At 43.1% G+C, this 21,135-nt stretch overlaps 1 protein-coding gene across 1 annotated transcript; it reads right to left on the bottom strand.

Moving 5' to 3' along the window:
- Positions 1-2,506: 2,506 nt before the first annotated feature.
- Positions 2,507-7,573, bottom strand: TLR7 (toll like receptor 7). The gene is made up of 2 exons (XM_054384657.1): positions 7,520-7,573; positions 2,507-5,647 (listed from the first exon to the last, which is right to left on the bottom strand). Exons 1-2 carry the CDS (start codon positions 7,571-7,573, stop codon positions 2,507-2,509), a joined length of 3,195 nt encoding a protein of 1,064 aa, XP_054240632.1.
- Positions 7,574-21,135: the final 13,562 nt, after the last annotated feature.

Below are 21,135 nucleotides of genomic sequence, written 5' to 3'. Positions count from 1 at the left end.
ACAGGTTCAATCCCATTAAGAGTGTTCATTTCCTGTCAACCAGTACTGTCACCCAGATTCATTGGCAGTAAAGAAAAAGGCCTTTGAGAGAGAAAGAAGAAGGCATACTCTCCTGAAACAGAGATCACAGCAAGCAGAGATCAAACCCCTGCCACGTGCAGAGACTGCCATTACAAAAGGCTTCAGTGAAATACTGTGTTTGATAAGGCTGAGCTGGGAGTGGGCCCAAATATTTATGTTTCTAAGCAGCATTTCTTCCCTTTTTTAGTATGCCTTAACATCATAACCATTCCCAGCTGCTGTGGGAGGGGGACGGGCTGTCACTTCCTGCTCAACCCAAGCAGGAGGAAGGAAAAGGGAGTGACTTAGATTCAATGATTTGCTTGGGTTGAATTAAGAGACTTATACCATAGGTCCATACAAAATGAGACTTAGTTAACTGCCTGACTAAAGTTTAATGCGTGTGCATGTGTGTTCTTAAAAAATAAAGGGGGTAGAGGGAGGAGAAAGAGAAAGAGAGTAGGTAAAGATCTGGATCACCACCTAGGGTTGCAGCAGTGTCTTACCTTGTCCATTCCTTGGTGGTAGGTGTGTGACTGCCAGTGTGTCCGAGTTCCTTTTATTCCTTGCCAAGAGGAGTGTTGCTTTGTTGCTCCAGGAATTATCCCTTAATTTGCATGGTGAGCAATTAAGGCAGTGCCCACCACTGTGCACATGTGTGAAGGAGGAAGGGCATCATTAACCCTTTCTGCCAATTGAGTCTGGGGGCATGGCGACTGTATTTTATGTGCTTGTCACAGTATACACCAAACTTGTTTACCTTGATGGAACATAGGCAACCTGGGTGGGGGAGGCCATACATCCCCCAATACATTTCAAACCCTCCTGAGCTGGCATATTTTGTTCCTTGTCTTAACTGCAATGCACATGTTTGTCCTAAGTGTAAGGCTACTGCCTCACACAACATTTGAGATATGAACTCATTCACATCAGACTGACACCCTACTGGGAAACAAGGTGGTTGAGGAGGGCTTGAGACTGCTCTAGAGCACCACAGCACAGCTAAAGAAACAGTGGGATGGATGCTTTCCTTGTATGACTTGGTCTTACATGCTTCACACTTTGAGTGACTGTTGTGTTCTGGAGAATGTCCGCACAGGCAGAGACAAGTCTGTCACTTTAGCATGTCCTCAGGCACAAGCACTGGCTGAATCTGCTAACACCATCCCAGCTGATGCACAAGCACTGGCTGAATCTGCTAACACCATCCCAGCTGATACACAAGAGTTTGTAAAACATGTTTGGTGGAAACAGGAAATCTGAGTTCCTAAAGCTGACAGCACAACACTGAAGGGGAGCCCTGAGTCCTCAGGGCCAGAAGCCAAGGAGGCAAGTGAAAGGCGAAGAGATTACTTGGAAATCAGCAGTAAGTGCTTATTAATGTCTACCATGTGCTAGTTTATCTGGGGTTTCCCCCATTCTTTACACTTCTTCCACTCTCTTTCTTCTTTTTACCTTCCTTTGTTTCTTCTCACTTCCTCTTTCTTTTGCTTGGTTTTCACGATCTGCCTTTTGCCTTGCCCTCAGTCTATCTTCTGTTCTGCTTCCTCTCCTCACTCTCACACAGCAGCTCCACTCACAGGGACTCCCTTTATCTTGCAACTCATTCTGACACACAACCTGCAAGCCCTTCTGAATTTGTTTCTGGCATACCTTCCCACTTTAGCACATGCACATTCTAGAGTCTTGTCTGACTTACAAGATTTTTGACAATGCAACAGAGAGTTCCCATACCACACCTCTAAAAGCCCCCGACCGCAGTCCCACCAGAACTTCCTTTCCCCAGTGATTAGGGCTGTGACCCAGTCTGGCAGAAATGGCAGGCTCCAAAATGAAAGTTAATCATTCATATGTTTTCCCTGCTCCTAAAATCAAAGCTTGAGCTTTGCTAGGGTATTTTCTGAGGCAAATACATGGGCAAATGTTTTTTTCTGTTTTGTTTTTCATAAATACACCAAATACAGAAACTATAATATTCTATTAAAATCACTTTTACTCGGAGAGTGATCTGAACAGCAGCAACTTTAGGCACAGCCAGGCTCCTCCCAGCAGTCTGTGTACTAGAGTAAGCCGAACCGGTGACTCACGCATCACACTTGACCCAGCCACAGGAGGTGCTGGAGGCCTCCAGTGAACTAAAAGCTGGAAGTGGTGATTCTGTTCTAAACCATGGACTTCCAGTGGGTAGTGCATCTTGTCTTGCTATGCAGCAATCGACACCAAGCAAGGTGCATGTCAACTAAACAGCTGAGCTGGCAACAGTTTCTGTCCAGTCTTGTCATAGCAAAACAAGCGAACCATCAGCTTTGGGGTTAATTGTGCATTTCATTTTGTGGTACAACATCACAGTTATATTTATCCTCCATGATTCGACAGTTTCTCTAAATGAAGTTTAGGATCTTCTGCTCACCACGCATCACGATAATATTTACACAGAAGTGTAGAGCTAAACAGTTTCTTGGAGTAGCTTATTGTAAGCCAGAGTATTGCTCGTAGCTATTGCGTTTTTCAGGCACTGCCAGAAGTAGGGCTGAGATCGAGGGTTAGTTGGCCATTCCAGCACAGAACTTCTGCACAGCCTCTTCCTCAGCCGGACATACCGGGACTTCTGCAAAACTTTCTCAAGAAATATCAAGATAATGACATCCATTTTCTCATCTAGAAGCCGCTGGTGGGCCATGTAAAATGTTGTCTTGAAGCTGCCACTTTTAATATACTTGTTGGTCAGCACAAATATGGTCTTTTTGCTCAGCTGAATGCTCTGGGAGAGGTTGTCAAAGACTGGCTGTCCTGGGAGCCAGTCCCTTTCTTCCAGGCATAAATTGAACTGTCTGAGTTTTTCATCTTCCAGCCTTTCAACCAGTTCTGTCATCACCCACTCACTCACAGCCGGGTCTTCATTGTCGTAGGCAACAAAAGCATCATAGCAAGCATCTGGTGAAGAGAAACGCTGATAGCCTTTCAACTTGGCAGCGCAGTAATGGTAACTATACCACACATCCCAGAAATAAAGATGGCTTGTCACTGCGAGTACCATAATGCCTAGGACAGTAGAAGCTGACAGAGCATACATGATCAAATATGACGTGTCTAGCTCACAGGTATACAGATCCAACAAAACAAGGCTCTTTCCTTTATGTGCCCCTGGGCCAGCACAGATCACATCTGTGGCCAGAAGAGGAATAGTCACTTTAGTCTGGTTGATCCACCAAACAAACCACACGGCATCACAGTTGCACTTGAAAGGATTGTTGTGCAAAAGAAGCATCCTGAGGTTGCTAATGACATTTTCAGGGAAGCTAGATTTCTTAATTACTTGGATCTTGTTTGAGCTGAGATCCAAGTGTCTCAATTTAAAAGCCCCTCTGAGGAAACGTTTGGTTAGATGTTGAATGCGATTGTTTCTGAGCATCAGGTTCTGGAGTGTTGCAGAACAATTGGAGAGTTCCCGGGGAACAGTAGCCAGAAGGTTATTGCTGAGGTCCAGAGTTTCTAATTTCTTTAGATACTGGAGGTTTCCCCAGTTGAAACTCTTCATCTGGTTGTTGGTGAGGTTGAGGATCCTGAGTTCTGGAGGCAGAGATTCAAAAACTCCATGAGGTAAAAAACTAAGTGAGTTGAAGGAGATATCCAGGTGTTCCAGGCTGGTCAGATTCTTGAAGAATGACAAGTATATAGCATTCCCATCCTTCCATAAAACATCTAAACGATTTCCTCTGAATTCTAAAATTTGAAGAGACTGACTTTCCATGACAGTGCTAGAAGAAGTAGAAATAGCATTCTCATTCATCATCAGCTTCTTCAGATGGGACAAGTTTTTCATAAAACTGAGCACATGAGTAACACCTTCTGCTAGAAAATAATGCTTGTTATAGCTCAGGTCTAGAATTTCTAAAAGTTTTAGCTCTTGGAAAGCAGTTGAGTAGAGCAAATCAACCCTGTTGTTAGAAAAATCCAGGTATTTCAAGCCGGACAGGTAGGAAAATTCACTTCCATTTAAAGTTTGGCTTATTGCATTATCTGACAAGTTGAGACACCTGACAGAACTAAGATTACGGAAGTCTAAGGGGTTAATAAAGAATATGTTGTTTCTGCTCAAATCCAGAGTCTTTCCATATTTCAGGCAGTCTTCCTTAACCGGAGATTGGTAGGAAGCAGCCTCTTTGTCTTTGGACCTGCAGCTTCGCCCATACCCATCATAGGTGAAATAATGCATCTCTTGTAATAGTTGCCTGTTGGACTGCTCTACTGAAATACTAGGATTAGAACAAAATCCATAAAAGTTGCTTTCACCTGAAGAAGGAGAAATTTTATTCACTGAGAGGTCTATGAGTTTAAGAGATGGAAATTTCCTGAACACTCTTAGGTCAGCAACTTTAATAAAATTAGTCCCAAGATCCAACACTGTTAGATTTCTAAGACTGAGCAATGGATCCAGATTTCCTTCTCTCAGTTCTTTGAAGACATAACCTCTGAGCCTCAGAGTTTCCAGACTAGTGAGGAAAGAAAATGTCTTAGACAGATTCAAGGATGGAGAATACATCTTCACTTCAAAATTAAAGGAGAGATCAAGATCTACAAGGCTGGGAATAAACTTCAAAAACTGAGCATCTCCAATCTCCTTTAAGAGGAAGTTTTGGGAGAGGTCAAGGGTTTTGAGACTCCTGGTAGTTTCAAACCAGCTGCTTGGTATGCTCTGAAGAGAGTTACTGTGAAGTCGCAAAGTTCTTAAGTTTTTCAATGAATAAAAAGCCTTTGAATGTATCTCAATAGTGCTCTTGGGGCAAGGAACACAAGGATATGGGGCATTATAGCAACGTGGGCAATTACCACTTAGATCAAGAATTTCTAGGTTGTAAAGGGCACTTAAATCATGTTCTTGAATCACCTGAATCCTGTTATTGTAAATATACAATTCCTTTAAAGTAGAGGATAAATTGGGTGGAATATGAGTTAGGTTGTTAGACTTCAGGGATAGAATTGTTAATTTTTTCAGCTCCAGAAAGGCTGTTTTTTCAATTTCAAATGAAACATTGCATGGATTACGGTAGTAGCAGTTCTGTCCCAGGTACAATACTTCCAAGTTTGTTAGCTCTGAGAAATTGGCTTTCTGGATAGAAAAGATAGTGTTGGCTTCCAGGCTCAGTAGACTTAAAGTAGTAGGTAGGCCCCGGGGTATTTCCAGCAACTGGTTTGCATCCAAATACAATGACTTCAGCCTGGTCAAGGAAGCAAAGCTGCCCTTCTCAATCTTTAGTATGTTGTTGCACACGTTATCTTTGGGCCCCATTCTGACAGGCACACAGTTGCATCTGAAGTCAATCTCCACAAGTTTTACAAGACGAGCAAAAGACGTTGGATAAATATGGGGGATATGGTTAATACTCAGGGTAAGGTTGGTAGCATCTTCAGGGATCCCTCTGGGGACTTCTGTGAGACGCCGATCGGTGCAGTCCACTATCACAGTACCTTTAGAGGCTTTGACATCACAAGGTAAACTTTTGGGAAACCAAGCTCCTGACACCACCACAGGACACAGGAAGAGCAAGACAAACGGCAATCCATTTGACATCTTTGCACAAGGTACCTAAAAATAAGGAAGCAGGGAGGTATTAACTTCATGCAATGAGAACAGTTCATAGGATATCATATCGACCACCTACTGGATCAGACCAAATATAGCTAACTGGATGCCATTTACAATTTTTAGTTGATGCAAGCAGGATGTGAAGTGCTGACCATCAACTGCCACGGACAAGGCACTTGCAGCCACGATTTGAAATACTGACAACTGCTGTGGATCAAACTCGAGCAGCACAATTTCCTTTACAAGAAGGAAGGAAAACCTCTTCTGCAAACTGGGGTCAAACCACAAATCTGCTGCTCTTGAAAAAGAATTAATTAATTAGAATAAACTTTTAAAGATTTTCTAAACCAAATGAAAACCTTCTGTCCAAGCACTAGAGCAGGACTTGGGCAAGGTGAGATTCCAGTCTAGACTGACACATTTTCTACATGAACTCATGCTCAGCAGCTGCACTCAGGCAACTTATTTTAGGCACTTTTCCAAGTTCCTCAATTCATTGCCATCAACCTGGGCTGCACTGACATTTACAAGAGAGCAGGAGAGAGAAGAGAGAGGTCCTTCTGCTGCAGGGGCCACTCTGCTCTGAATGTGGGTGGAGCTCTGCCTGCCTACGCACCAAACAGAGACTAACACTGCATGTTTAGGTGCCCAAAATTAGGTGCAATGAATCTGGGCCTTAAAAATATTCATAAATATGCTTGTAGGTTTCTTAAGAAGTCCAAAAATGGCTGAGATATTCACAAATGCTCAGTCTTTGAACTCACACACAGAACAGTATTTTTAGGAACCTAAGTGTTCTTGTAGAGACAGGCTAAGCTCCTGCCATCTTTGTGCTTCATTTCTTTCTATATCCTTCTGTTTGCTGATACCTTTTTAACACATTAGCTATTTTAACTGTAAACTGTTACATTCTAGTGCTGTGTCTATTTGCATGTGTAAAACATTGTGTCTGTTAAAAAAAAAGAAGATTGATTTAATTAGAACAAGCTAAGCTGACTTATGCAACATCTTTGCAATAAGAAGCTAGTTTCATAGTACAGGCTAGAGGTACAAAAATGAATTGTCCTTTTCTCTGTGATCTATGTTTCACTTTGTAAGAAGTTTAAAAAAGACCTGATCTGCTGATATTAAGGAGCACGTGCACAAACCCATAATCAGTTACGGTATGCTTCAAAAATTCAGCAACAATACAGCTAGGTGTTTCCAAACAAAGTTTTTCTGTATGTGTTCCATATCTATTTTATGAGGTGACAGGGGAAGACTAGAGAAAAATGGAAGTAGTATCAGTTAGAGAAGACATTATTATACTCATTCTGTAGCATGGTAGTACAATTAAATGCTAGCCAGTTAGTATTACACACATAAATGCTTTCCTTTCCTGCCATTAGGTATTGCAGAGTCTAACTAGAAGAGCAGATTTTTAACATTTAGAAAGCACAAAATTACATTACATTCTTGAAAGCATTTCACAACAGTTCCAGCCAAAGATGTCTGCAAGTAAATTTAAAATGCAAGTTTAGCTTACCATTTCCTGTGTGCTTCCAGGTCTAGCAGATTGGTCATTGGAGGAGACTGTAAATCAGAGCAAAAGAAAACTGCATAAAAGGATCCTCACTGGTTCAGCTGAGGTGTGGAGAGGAATATAACATGACACAACTCACTCAAGACAACAGCAGTAATCACTACTTTTTCACTACTCTTCAGCTGGACTGCAGCTTGAGAAATAATCAAATGTGAAACAACTGTTGTAACCTACTTCCTCAAACATTTGTACTTCAAATTAAAGCAACAGTATCTTAATTACTCCTCTACTCTTCATAAAAATGAGTACTCTTATTTTTTCCCTTTTAAACAATTGCTCACATTACTCACACATCCAGGCACTGTCGTGACAGAAGTGATACGTTTTTGTTGGGTTTCATTCATTTTGATTGGTTGGTTGGTTGTTGTTGTTTTTTTTTTCTCTTGGTGTCTTATAAGGCAATTCACTCTCTTTGCTACTTTTGAATATGGTTTTAATTTTGAACCATAGATTTTACTTATCTACAATGTCATACCATAAGGGACTCTAATAAGAGATATTGCAAGCAGATAAACATCCAAGTCTTTGGGAGCCCCAAAGCTGCAAAACACTTGGTGATAGAGCATAAGACCAATCATCTAGGTGACAAATTCATTAGATAAGGGTAACATTTACTTCAGACAACTAAGATCTGCAAAAGCTCAAGTTCCTTCTTTCCCCACTCCCCCAGCTTTTTCAGTGTAAGGAGCACAAACAGAGCAACAGAAATTGTTAACTGATAGTGACAATAACTTACACTTGGAAATTTAGTGTTTTACTATTATTATTTGGAGTTCATTTCTGTTGCAAATATCTTTAAGAATTGGGACAAATCTCTTCAGCTGAATACCTCGTAGAAATGTTTATTAAGTAAATGGGACTTCAGGGAAGGGAAACAAATAAACCAGGAAGAAAAGTACTGTTGTAAGTGAATAGGAAACAGCATACACAAAAGTAAAAACTGTGTGGGAAACTAATACAGATGTCTCACTAAAATCCTGCTGTGTTCTGCAAGGCCATTCAATGCATTTCTGGTATGAGGAAAGTCTTCATTGCAAACACTCTGCAATAGCTATTCCACTCTGAATATTTCACAGCCTGTGGATCACCAGGAAAAAAAGTTAGTTTCTACTTACTTATAGTTAGTCACTTTACTATACAGCAAATGTGCTTAATTAGTTATGAAATTGTACACAAGAGAATGACTTGGCATAAGTTGCATAGTGAAAGTTGATTTCTTCAAGCACTAACCACATTCCTGGTATGAGGCATTGGAACATCACTTAAACATGAGATACTTAATGCTCACTTGCTGTGGTTGTAAGGAGGTTTTCTAAAACACAGTGTCCAGCCACCCAACCCTGTAATTTTTGACAGGTGTTCAGTTTCTTTGAAGATCTGCCCTGTAGTCTATACCCACAAACTCTAGAAATGTCAGTAGCTGCACCAACACTTGGCCTTCTCATTTGGACTAGTCTAATTTTATTTTTTTCATATTAGGAGCTCATTTTCACCCAGCCAAGAGCACATGAGTTTCAATTCTGCACAGAATGAAACTGCAACTTCAGCTGGGCACTAACAGAAACACAGAGTGCTTTTCTGCCTTTTTTTTTTTTTAACCTAAGAAATGTGGGAAGCAAACAACAATATTTCCCTTCAAAAGGTGGGGTGTAAATGCAGGGGAGCTCAGTAGTCCAGAACTTCAGAACTATAATTTAATTTTTAGAGGCACAAGGATTCACTGGTTTGAGGATTACACAAGCTCATGTTTTCCTCAGACATCATGCAAAATCTCTTTTGTCTCCTGTAAAATGTGAAGTAACTGAAAGCAGAAAAATACTTCTTACTGTGTCACGTGCCAGGGGAGGACCCATTGAATCACAGAATCAGCCAGGTTGGAAAAGACCTCAGAGATCATCAAGTCCAACCTAATACCTAATACCTAACACTTCCTGACAACTAAACCATGGTGCCGAGTGCCTCATCCAGTCTTTTTTTTGACACCTCCAGGGATGGTGACTCCACCACCTCCCTGGGCAGCACATTCCACTGGCCAATTACTCTTTCAGTGAAGAACTTTCTCCTCACCTCGAGCTTAAACTTCCCTTGGTGCAGCTTGAGACTGTGTCCTCTTGTTCTGGTGCTGGTTGCCTGGGAGAAGAGACCAACCCTCTCCTGGCTACAACTTCCTTTCAGGTAGTTGTAGAGAGCAATAAGGTTTCCCCCTGAGCCTCCTCTTCTCCAGGCTAAACACCCCCAGCTCCATCAACCTCTCCTCATAGGGCTTGTGCTTGAGACCTCTCACCAGCCTTGTTGCCCTTTTCTGGACACATGCAAGTATCTCAATGTCCTTCTTAAATTGAGGAGCCCAGAACTGGACACAGTACTCAAGGTGTGGTCTAACCAGTGCTGAGTACAGAGGCAGAATGACTTCCCTGCTCCTGCTGCCCACACTAGTTCTGATGCAGGCCAGGATTCCATTGGGCTTATTGGCCACCTGGGCACACTGCTGGCTCATGTTCAGCTGCTGTCAACCAGTACCCCCAGGTCCCTTTCCACCTGGCTGCTCTCCAGCCACTCTGACCCCAGCCTGTAGTGCTGCATGGGGTTGATGTGGCCGAAGTGCAGCACCTGGCACTTGGACTTGTTGAACACCATCATGTTGGACTCTGCCCATCTGTCCAGCCTGTCAAGGTCCCTCTGCAGAGCCCTTCTACCTTCTAACAGATCAACACCTGCTCCCAGCTTGGTGTCATCTGCAAATTTACTAATGGAAGAACAATGCATAATGGTAACAACGCATGTGTTTTGGCACTTCTGTGAGTGAAGACTGTATAATTTATCCAGGTTACCTGAGACATAAGTTAAGTTGCACAGTTTAAGATAACAAAAGTTAACTCTTCAACCTGTTTGGAGTCTGTTATAGACCACTTAACTAGAATGAAGAGGTAGATTATATATTTCATAAGCAACTGGGAGAAGTCTCATAGTGTGTCGGTGTGAGCTGAAATTCCCCCCCCCCCACCGACAATAACCAGGCTAGCTCAGTCTGGAAGCAAATGAAAAGCTGTATTTACAAGCAGAGTCTAAAATCTACAATGAAATGCAATGAATATGTACAAATATACAAAATCCACAACATTCACAAATATATACAATCAACAGAAAAAGCACAATCGATCTCCCTTTGCTTCCCCCCAAGGGGACCCTCCCAAAGGGGCCTCTCTCTCCCAGGAGCTTCCCCCCCAGACCCCCCTGGACAGAGAAGCAGAGTTAGTTAAGCAGAAAGTTGTTAACTTAGCTGCCAAGGTCAGTACGTGTTATCTTCAGCCAGAAGAGAAGAAGAAACAGCAGCCAGACAGCCCAGCAACTGCCCCCACTGCCGAACGCAGAATGTGCCGAATGCCTACTTTGTTTTGGGTAATAGTTCTTAAACATTTCTATCTATCCAATGGAAGTGTTTAGAACAATCGTTATTTTGCTTTCTTACACCCAATAGTGACTTATTTACATTCTTTCACTTTCTCTGTTCTGAACTTTGCAAGGAAAAATTAAAAAGACAGTTTCAAACCATCACAGTCCACCCCTTCGAAACAATTCCATTGGCTGCTACTATCATTTATCTAATCTAAAATAATATCTACAACAATAGGTGAATAAAGACCATAGTCCATTCCGGCTATCTCAGATGTAGATGATTCAAAAGAGTCAAATCACAGGAAAAACAGCAAACAGCTTGTTTCCTCGCAGATGGAGCGAAGGAAGGAACAGGGACTCTCAGGTGACTCAGGGCTCTCAGGGTTCGTGCACCGTAGATCTCATGAACTCTCCTCTTGGGCGCGATGCTGTATCTGCGCAACACTCTGAATTTAACCTCTCTCAGCCAAAGTTAGATTTCTTTGTGGAATACACTGAATTTCACCATTTTCTTGCATCACCCAATAGGTGTGACCAGGACCTTCAGCAGAAACCACCCCTCGGACAGGTTTGGCCTCTCCTGAAGGAGAAAATACCCAAACAGTTTTGCCTAACAGATTCTTTTCTCTGATAACAGGAACTCTATCACCTTCTTCCTTTGGCAACAAATCTGATTGGGCAGGTCCAGCTCGATTCACTGAACCTCTACTATTTACCAACCAGGTTGCTTGTGCTAAATGTTTCTCTCAGTTTTTCAAAGATCCACCCCCCATGGCTTTGAGAGTGGTTTTCAGCAAACCGTTGTAGCGTTCGATCTTCCCTGCAGCTGGTGCATAGTAGGGAATGTGGAATATCCACTCGATGCCGTGCTCTTTGGCCCAGTTTTTTACAAGATTGTTCTTGAAATGAGTTCCGTTGTCCGACTCAATCCTCTCTGGAGTTCCATGTCTCCACAGGATTTGTCTCTCCAGACCAAGAATGGTGTTACGTGCAGTTGCATGAGGAACTGGATAAGTTTCCAGCCATCCAGTGCTTGCCTCTACCATAGTCAGCACATACTGCTTACCAGATGGAGAACGAGGTAGAGTGATGTAGTCAATCTGCCAGGCTTCACCATACTTGTACTTGGACCATCGGTCACCGTACCATAAGGGCTTGATCCGCTTTGCCTGCTTAATAGCAGCACAAATGTCACAGTCATGGATGACTTGTGTGATAGCATCCATGGAAATGTCAATGGATCTGTCACGAGCCCATCGGTAGGTTGCATCTCTGCCTTGATGTCCTGACGAGTCATGGGCCCATCGAGCTAAGAACAGCTCACCTCGGTGTTTCCAGTCAAGATCAGGATCAGAGTTTGTGTCCACCTGGGAAACTCTTGCAGCTAGATCTGCCTGATGGTTGTGTTGTTGTTCCTCTGTAGATTTGCTCTTAGGAATGTGAGCATCGATGTGTCTCACTTTCACTGGGATTCTCTCAATGCGAGCAGCAATGTCTTGCCACAGATCTGCAGCCCAGATTGGCTTTCCTTTCCTCTGCCAGCCATTCTTTTTCCAGTCTTTCAGCCAACCCCACAAGGCATTGGCTACCATCCACGAGTCGGTGTAGAGATAAAGCTTTGGCCATCTCTCACGTTCAGCTACGTTAAGAGCTAGCTGGACAGCTTTTACCTCTGCAAATTGACTGGATTCTCCTTCTCCATCTCTCGCTTCTGCAACTCTGCGCGTTGGACTCCACACTGCAGATTTCCATCTCCGCTTGTTCCCAACAAGACGACAGGAACCGTCTGTGAACAAAGCATATCTCTTTTCATCATCAGACAGATCACTGTAAGGAGGAGCTTCCTCAGCACGAGCTACTCTCTCCTCTGGAGGTTTAGCACAGCTTGTGCCTTCTGGCCAGTTTGTGATCACCTCCACCAAACCAGGCCTTTCGAGATTTCCCATTCGAGCTCTCTGTGTTATCAGAGCCATCCACTTAGACCAGGTAGCATCTGTTGCATGATGTGGTGAAGAACATTTGCTTTTGAACATCCAATTCAGAACTGGCAATCTAGGAGCTAGAAGAAGTTGTGACTCAGTTCCGATCACTTCAGAAGCAGCTTTCACTCCTTCATAAGCAGCTAAAATCTCTTTCTCTGTTGGAGTGTAGTTTGCCTCTGAGCCTCTGTAGCCACGACCCCAGAAACCAAGAGGATGTCCTCGTGTCTCCCCTGGAGCTCTTTGCCATAAGCACCAGGTTGGACCATTGTCACTCGCGGCCGTGTACAGAATGTTCTTAATGTCTGGACCAGTTCGGACAGGTCCCAGACCCATCGCTTGGACTACCTCTCGCTTGATCTGGTCAAAGGCTGCTTGTTGCTCAGGACCCCATTGGAAACTGTTTCTCTTTCGAGTCACATCATAGAGAGGTTTCACAATCTGACTGTATCCAGGAATGTGCAGTCTCCAAAATCCCACTATGCCTAAGAAATGCAGAGTTTCTTTCTTGTTGGTGGGATTTACCATGGTGGAGACTCTGTTTATCACATCCATTGGGATGTGACGGCGACCATCTTGCCACCGCACTCCCAGAAACTGGATTTCTCTGGCAGGTCCTTTCACCTTGTCTCGCTTGATAGCGAAACCAGCTTGCAAGAGAATGTCAAGGATTTTGTTACCTTTCTCGAAGACTTCTTCAGCAGTCTCACCCCAGACGATGATGTCATCGATGAACTGAATGTGTTCTGGAGCTCCACCTTTCTCCAAAGCATCATGGATCACTGCATGGCAGATGGTTGAACTGTGAATCCACCCCTGGGGCAAACGATTGAATGTGTACTGAATGCCTCTCCAGGTGAAAGCAAACTGAGGCCTGCATTCCTCTGCTATGGGAATAGAGAAGAAAGCATTAGCAATGTCTATGGTAGCATACCATTTGGCCTGCTTGGATTCCAGCTCATATTGGAGTTCCATCATGTCTGGTACAGCTGCACTCATGGGTGGAGTTACTTCATTCAAGGCACGGAAATCAACTGTCAGACGCCACTCTCCATTCTGCTTTCTCACAGGCCAGATTGGACTGTTGAAAGGTGAATGAGTTTTGCTGATGACCTTCTGACTCTCCAACTGACGAATCAAGTTTTGAATGGGCACCAAAGAGTCACGGTTGGTTCTGTATTGTCTGTGATGCACAGTTTGAGAAGCAACCGGCAGCTTTACATCCTCTATCTCATGTTGTCCCACAACTGCAGATTCATCTGAAAGCTCAGGTCTAATGGACAACTTCAATTTCCCTCCATCAATTTCTACAGTTGCTATTCCAAAAGCCCATTTGTAACCCTTAGGGTCTTTAAAACGCCCTTCTCTCAGAAAGTCAATTCCCAAAATACAAGGTGCATTAGGACCTGTTACAATAGTATGTTTCTTCCACTGCTTCCCAGTTAAACTTATATCAACCTCTATCTTAAACAACTCTTGAGATCCACCAGTGACTCCCTGAATAGTTATAGATTCTCCCCCTTGATAATTTGATGGTATTATGGTGCACTGAGCTCCTGTGTCAACCAAGGCCCTGTACTTCTGAAATTTTGAAGTGCCAGGCCACTGGATGTACACATCCCAATAGATTCTGTTATCTCCATTATCCCTTACCTCCCCCTGGCGGAAGGCAGGGCACCCCTAATGGTGGGGATTACCTCCACATGTACAGCTGGCACAACGTCCAGCACCAGAATTAGGATCACTGTTGGAGCTATCAGAGTTGTTCTGGGAAACTGAGGAAGCGACAGCTACCCTCCTGGTATTGCTACCTCGGGATCTGCCCCTCTGCAGCTCCCGTAACCTCTTGAAAAGATCAGAAGTTGGTTGACCATCCCATCTGTTCATGTTCTCACCAAACTGATCACACAGAGTTATCCAGATACTGCCACGTGATTGCCTCTGCTGTCTGTTTTGGTTTGACCTATTCTGGAATGGCCTTCTTGGAGCACGTCTGTTCCTAACAGCTGAAACTTGTATCCATCTGGAGGAAGAGGAATTAGAATCATCCCCCTTCATCAAGTTGGATATGGAGGTTTTAAGTTCCTCCTTCAGCTCTTTCATGCAATTCTTCATTTCTCCAGACAAAGTTTCAATGGCTGAAACCAAAGAAGTACGTGCAAGACTATCCTCCAACTGCCTCATTTGGTCAGTGAAATGGCCAACAGTAGGAGGCACTCCACCATAATTTCTTGCCACAATCCTGCTTGCCAGAATAGTGGCATAATTAGGAGGAGCAAGCTTAATGAGCTTTTTGGCAAGGCCTGTTCCAACAGGAATTTCATCAGGATTCAGAGTCTTATGATCTCCATACATTACTTCTCTCACAGCAAACTCTCTCAGACGCTTGATTCCCTCAGCTATTGTGGTCCAAGGCTTAGGGTTCCATGGTAAATCATCTCTGCTGGGGTACCTCAGCGAGACTGCCAGTAGGAGGCGTGCCCACAGAGAAACTTTACCAATGCACTTGCCTAGATGCCTGTCTATGCCTGTATCCTTTGAGAGCATCCCCAACTGAGAGGCCGACTTGTCGCCTACCACCAATGCTGGAGCTCCCATATCAAAACACCTGGCTAGCCAAGACAGGACTGGCTCATTATCTCCTCTGATGTAATCCTTCCTCACATGTCTAATTTCCTGTCTGGGTGCATTAGCTGACTGTATGTCATCCTCATCCTCATCATCATCATCATCATCCTGAGGTCGCTGTCCCCATAATCCTATTTTAATCCTCCGTTGAATTTCTTTGAGTTCAGAGGCACTACCAGCAGTTGCTAATCTACTAGGGTCTACATCCTGACCTACATCTCCATCATCCATGTGGGGTCTCAAGAGGTCTACCAGAGTTTTAAGGCTAACCCTCTCTTCCTCATCAGAAGGATCTTTCTTAACAGAGGGACCCTGAGTAGAAGGACCCTCATCTCCATCTGCACCATCTCCTGCAGCTCCTTTGCGCTTTCTGGTGATAGTGGCAACCAAATTTACTGGCTTGGTTTTCACATTCACAGCAGAGTTGGAAGAGCAAGTAGCCTTATGTCTTTCTTGACACAGTGCTATCAGTAGCCATATGATTATTCCAAGAAGCAACAAAATTAAGGCAAGCACAAGATATCTAGGGTACCACTGGTTCCAAAGACCCTCTGTAGTTGTAAGAGGAGTAACAAACTCATATGTGTCTGCTAGCAGATCCATAGTTGAGTTACCATAGCTTCTTAGCCCAATAAGACCACAACAGAATTCACCAACATTCAGTAACTTGTTCTTAACCCAAAGAAACGACTTATATGCCACATATCTCACAATCTTGTCTATCATGCAAGAAATGGCCCATCTGTAGACAATTGCACCGATAATAGATGAAATAGAATGACTCAGAATCCAAAACAGCTTCATTTTGCTTCCTAATCTGAGCAGAAATAAATCACAAGCAATCGAGCCCCATGTTGGGCGCCAAAAACTAAAAAAGTGTGTTGGTGTGAGCTGAAATTCCACCCCCCCACCGACAATAACCAGGCTAGCTCAGTCTGGAAGCAAATGAAAAGCTGTATTTACAAGCAGAGTCTAAAATCTACAATGAAATGCAATGAATATGTACAAATATACAAAATCCACAACATTCACAAATATATACAATCAACAGAAAAGCACAACCGATCTCCCTTTGCTTCCCCCCAAGGGGACCCTCCCAAAGGGGCCTCCCTCTCCCAGGAGCTTCCCCCCCAGACCCCCCTGGACAGAGAAGCAGAGTTAGTTAAGCAGAAAGTTGTTAACTTAGCTGCCAAGGTCAGTACGTGTTATCTTCAGCCAGAAGAGAAGAAGAAACAGCAGCCAGACAGCCCAGCAACTGCCCCCACTGCCGAACGCAGAATGTGCAGAGTGCCTACTTTGTTTTGGGTAATAGTTCTTAAACATTTCTATCTATCCAATGGAAGTGTTTAGAACAATCAGTATTTTGCTTTCTTACACCCAATAGTGACTTATTTACATTCTTTCACTTTCTCTGTTTTGAACTTTGCAAGGAAAAATTAAAAAGACAGTTTCAAACCATCACACATAGTCACTAGGCCCTGTTCTCATGGGAGACTCAACTTATCCATATCTGCTGCAAATGCAATACAGCAGAGAGGAAACTGTCTGGGAGGTTCCTGGAGTGTGTGGAACATAACTTCCTGATGCAACTGGTGAATGAGCCAACTAGGGAAGGTGCCCCACTGGATCTGTTTGTAAACAAAGAACTTGTGGGTGATTTGATGGTGGGAGGACATCTTGGGCAAGGTAATCACAAAATGATAAAGAGTTTTCAATCCTTGGAGAAGAAGGTTTAGCAGAACTACTATCTTTGGCTTCTACAGAGTAGACTTTGGTCAGTTTAGGGACCTTGTTGACAGATTGTATTGTGAGGCAGTCCTGATGGGCAAAGGAGTACAAGAAGGTTGGCCATTCTTCAAGAAGGAAATCTTAAAGACACAGAAGGCCATCCTGATGTGCTGAAAGATGAGCTGGCAGGGAAGACCACCTTGACTGAAGAGAGAGTTTTGGTTGGAACTCTGGGGAAAAAAGACAGTTTAGGACTTTTGGAAGAAAGGGCAGTAAACTCAGAAGGATTACAAGAGGCTATGCAAGGAGAAAAGCAGAAGGGCAAAAGCCCAACTAGAACTTAATGGGGTACTACAGTAAAAGACAATAAAACATAGTTCTATAAATAAGGAGGGCTAAGCAAAATAGACACTAAGTGGATGCAGGGGGAAGCACAGTGACAAAGACTGGGGAAAAGACTGAGATACTTATTTGACAGTAAGACCAAGTTTTCTTAGGGTACTCAGACCCCTGAGCTCAAAGACAGGGACAAGAAATAGAATGAAGCCCAAATAATCCAAAGGGAAATGGTTAGTGATCTGCTACCCCACTCAGACACACAGAAATCATTGGAGCCATATAAGATCCATGCAAAGGTCCTGAGTGAGCCAGTCAAAGCACTCACCAAGCCAGTTTCAATCATTTATCACCAGTCCTGGCTATGTGGGGAGGTCCCAGTTGACTAGAGGTTAGCAAATGTGACACCCGTCTACAAGGAGGACTGAAGTAGCAGCCAGAGAACTATAGGCCTGTCCCCCTTGGTGCTGGAGAAGGTTATGGAGCAAATAATCTGGAGTGCCATCACATGGAACATACAGGACAGCAAAGTGATCAGGACCAATGAGCATGCTGTTATGAAATGCCAGGTCTTGCTTGACTAGGCTGATCTTCTACAGCAAGGTGACCCGCTAAGTGGATGATGGAAAGGCTGTTACCTGGACTTTAATAAAGCATTTGACACCGTTTCCCACAGCATCCCCCTGGAGAAACTGTCTGCCTGTGGCTTAGATGGGTAAATGCTTTGCTGGGTTAAGAACTGGTTGGATGGCTGGGCCCAAAGAGTGGTGACAAACGGAGTTAAAATGCAGTTGGCCACAGATGGTGTTCCCCAAGGATCAGTACTGAGGCCTTTTCTCTTTAATATCTTTATCAATGACCTGGACTAGTGGATCAAGTGCACCACCTGTAAGTCTGCAGTGGGGTGGATCTGGACAGGCCAGATCAATGGGCTCAGGCCAATTGTATGAGGTTCAACAAGGCCAAGTGCCAGGTCCTGCACTTGGGTCACAACGGTTCCATAGAACACTACAAGCCTGGGGAATAGTGGTTGGAAAGCTGATCAGTGGAAAAGGACCTGGGGGTACTGGTCAACAGCCACCTGAATTTGAGCCAGCAGTGTGCCCAGATGGTCAAGAGGGGCAATAACATCCCAGCCTGTATTAGAAACGGTGTGGCCAGCAAGGCCAGAGTTGTGATTACTCAGCAATGGTGAGCCTGTACCTTGAACACTGTTCAGGAAAAGAGTGTCCCCAAAGAAGGGCAACAAAGCTGGTGAAGGGTCTAGAGCCCAGGTCTTATAAGAAGCAGCTGAGGTAACATGTGTTCTTCTGTCTGGAGAAAAGGAGGTTTGTGTGAAACCTTACTGTTCTTTCAAACTACTTGAAAGGAAATTGTGGCAATGTGGACGCTAGTCTTCTCCCAAGTAATAAGAGACAGAAGAAGAGAAAAGCTAGCTCCTAAGCTCTTGCTCTCTGCAATGTCTTTTGTTCTTTTCCTCCTCCTTTACCTTTTCTTACCAGCACAGCATGAAACAGGCCTGGAGAAGAATGAGATAAATGTCTACAATCACAACCACCATATCTGGTCTGGCTGGGATGGAGTTAGTTTTCTCCATAGGAACCTTCACGGTGCTGTGTTTTAGACTGGTGACCAAACCAGTGTTGATAAATCAACATCAGTGTTATGGCTGCTGTTATGGCTACATATCCTCAAAGCCTCAACATGCTGTCCTCCTGGACAGCAGGCTACAGTTGGGCAAGAAGCTGAGAGGAAACACAGCTGGGACAGAAGATCTCAACTGACTGAAGTGATAACCCATGCCACATGGTGCCAAGTACAGAAATAAAACTGGAAGGGGGAATTTTGCCAAAAGAGCCATCACTCAGAGGCTGCCTCGGGGCAGGTCATTGCTTTTGTACCATTTCCTTTTCTTCATTTATTATCCTATCTTTATCTGCACCCACAAGCTACTCTCATGTCAGCCCTCTCACCTCTCACAAGCCAGGTGGGGGCTTGGCTGCCAGCCAAGGTCAGCTGCTGCACATGTGACAGAGAAAAGCATTAGCACTGGCAATAGATGCCTGACAACTCAGAGAAGGACTTCTGCACTGGAAACACCCCTAGGTTCCACTCACCCTACTGCCTCAGCAACAGTATCTGAACTTTTGACATTTTGAAACCCTGGAGTCCAGAAAGGTGGAGAACATCAAACACTTTTAGCAAGAAAGGAAAAAATCTGTACTTCCACTAGGGCAGTAAAATGAATAAAGTTTGTAGACAAATAGGAGCTGAAACCTCTAAATTAAGGTAAGATGGGGTATTCTTTCCTTCTTTCAAAATAATGCTACTAAGAGAAGAAAGTTTTCCACCAGACTTAAGTGCCACTTAATCTTCAAACTGGAATCCCAGCATGAACTAGGAATCTTAGAGCACAAAAAAAAAAAAAAAACAAAAAACCAAACACCCAACAACAAACCAACCAAACAAAAAAACCCCACTGAAAAAAACCCAAAACCCCCAACATATCAAACACCTCCGTTTTCTGTTTCCTCACCTTTAATTCTGTCAAAATAGATGAGGTTTTCATAGGGTGGTTGGAATTAATCTATAACCCTCCAGAACCATTTAAAATGCATAAAAAGCAGACAGAGGATTATCCTTATGCCCCTTTCTTCATTTCATCCCGATAAATACAATTGAGTGGGTGTGCTTACAACAGTCTGAGAAACAAGATCTTCAGCTGCTCTTAAAGTGTTAAGTCATTAACTGTCAACAAAATTTAAACATTGTGTCTTTCTTGTCAAACTATAAAAAAGGATGATCGTATCTTAAAGATGTGTACCAGTCTGGTGTGATTAACAATTCATTCTTATGTCCAGGACAGCTGGAGCCTGATTTATGAGCAAGGTTTGCATGAGAATCAATGCCTACATTTTTCCTTATTTGACCTGTGCAGGGCCCATCCCACCAAAATAGCACCAAAACCACAAGCAATGTCTTGGAATGAGTAGTTTTCAGTGTTTATAAAACCTGGGCACAGTAAAGTCAAACAATACAGCATTTCCTCAGTAATAAAGATCTGATCTATAAAAGGAACTGAACTGATACTGTGCATTAAACTTATTGCATACCTCTTGCATAGTAATAATTTCTAAACTTTGGTACAATTATGTGGCCACATACTTGAGGTTAACAACTTAACTGCAAAGTAATATTTTCAAGATAATAGGTTAAATAATTATACATTTTAAAGTTGCTTTACCAAAGCAAAAAAAAAAAAAAAAAAGGCAGCTAATTCATTCCCATTGTGTTAAAATGTATTTTTGAAAATTCAGCTGTAATTAGGAATTCCTTTGAGAACTCATTGCTGAACTGAATTCTCAGCACAGTATCTTATACAGTCCATTTCTCTATTATTGCTGAAAGCAGAAGAGGTCAAATTCTGTTTTACTCATTTTCATACAGGAAAAAAAACCCCAAAACAACTCACAGAAAAATAGAAAACTACTGGGAAAAAACGTAAAGACAAAACAGATTTAATCTCAGAGAAGCCAAAATAATGGTTTGTCTGAACACTGTCTTAAATGGAAGGGAAAAGTCCATTTTATAATCCAACATTGTTTCATTATAAGTACATTCCAGAATAAGCAAGGTAAGATGAAATGTGTATTTTTCATGCAGTGTCACAGCAAAGAAGCACATCTCAAGCATAGTGAATGCTTTTATAATTAACAACTGCAGGTAGAAAATCGAGTTGTGCTATGATCTAGGTGCAGGGACACTGTCTTAATACATAGAGACTTCCTTTCTAGTAGGAAGACTGAAAACACTCAGAAGGATTTGCAGACCTAAAATTA

Source organism: Indicator indicator, chromosome 1 (assembly GCF_027791375.1).
Source record: "Indicator indicator isolate 239-I01 chromosome 1, UM_Iind_1.1, whole genome shotgun sequence".
Taxonomy (NCBI): domain Eukaryota; kingdom Metazoa; phylum Chordata; class Aves; order Piciformes; family Indicatoridae; genus Indicator; species Indicator indicator.
Note: the sequence above shows the minus strand (reverse complement) of the source record. Positions and strands in the feature narration are given on the sequence as shown.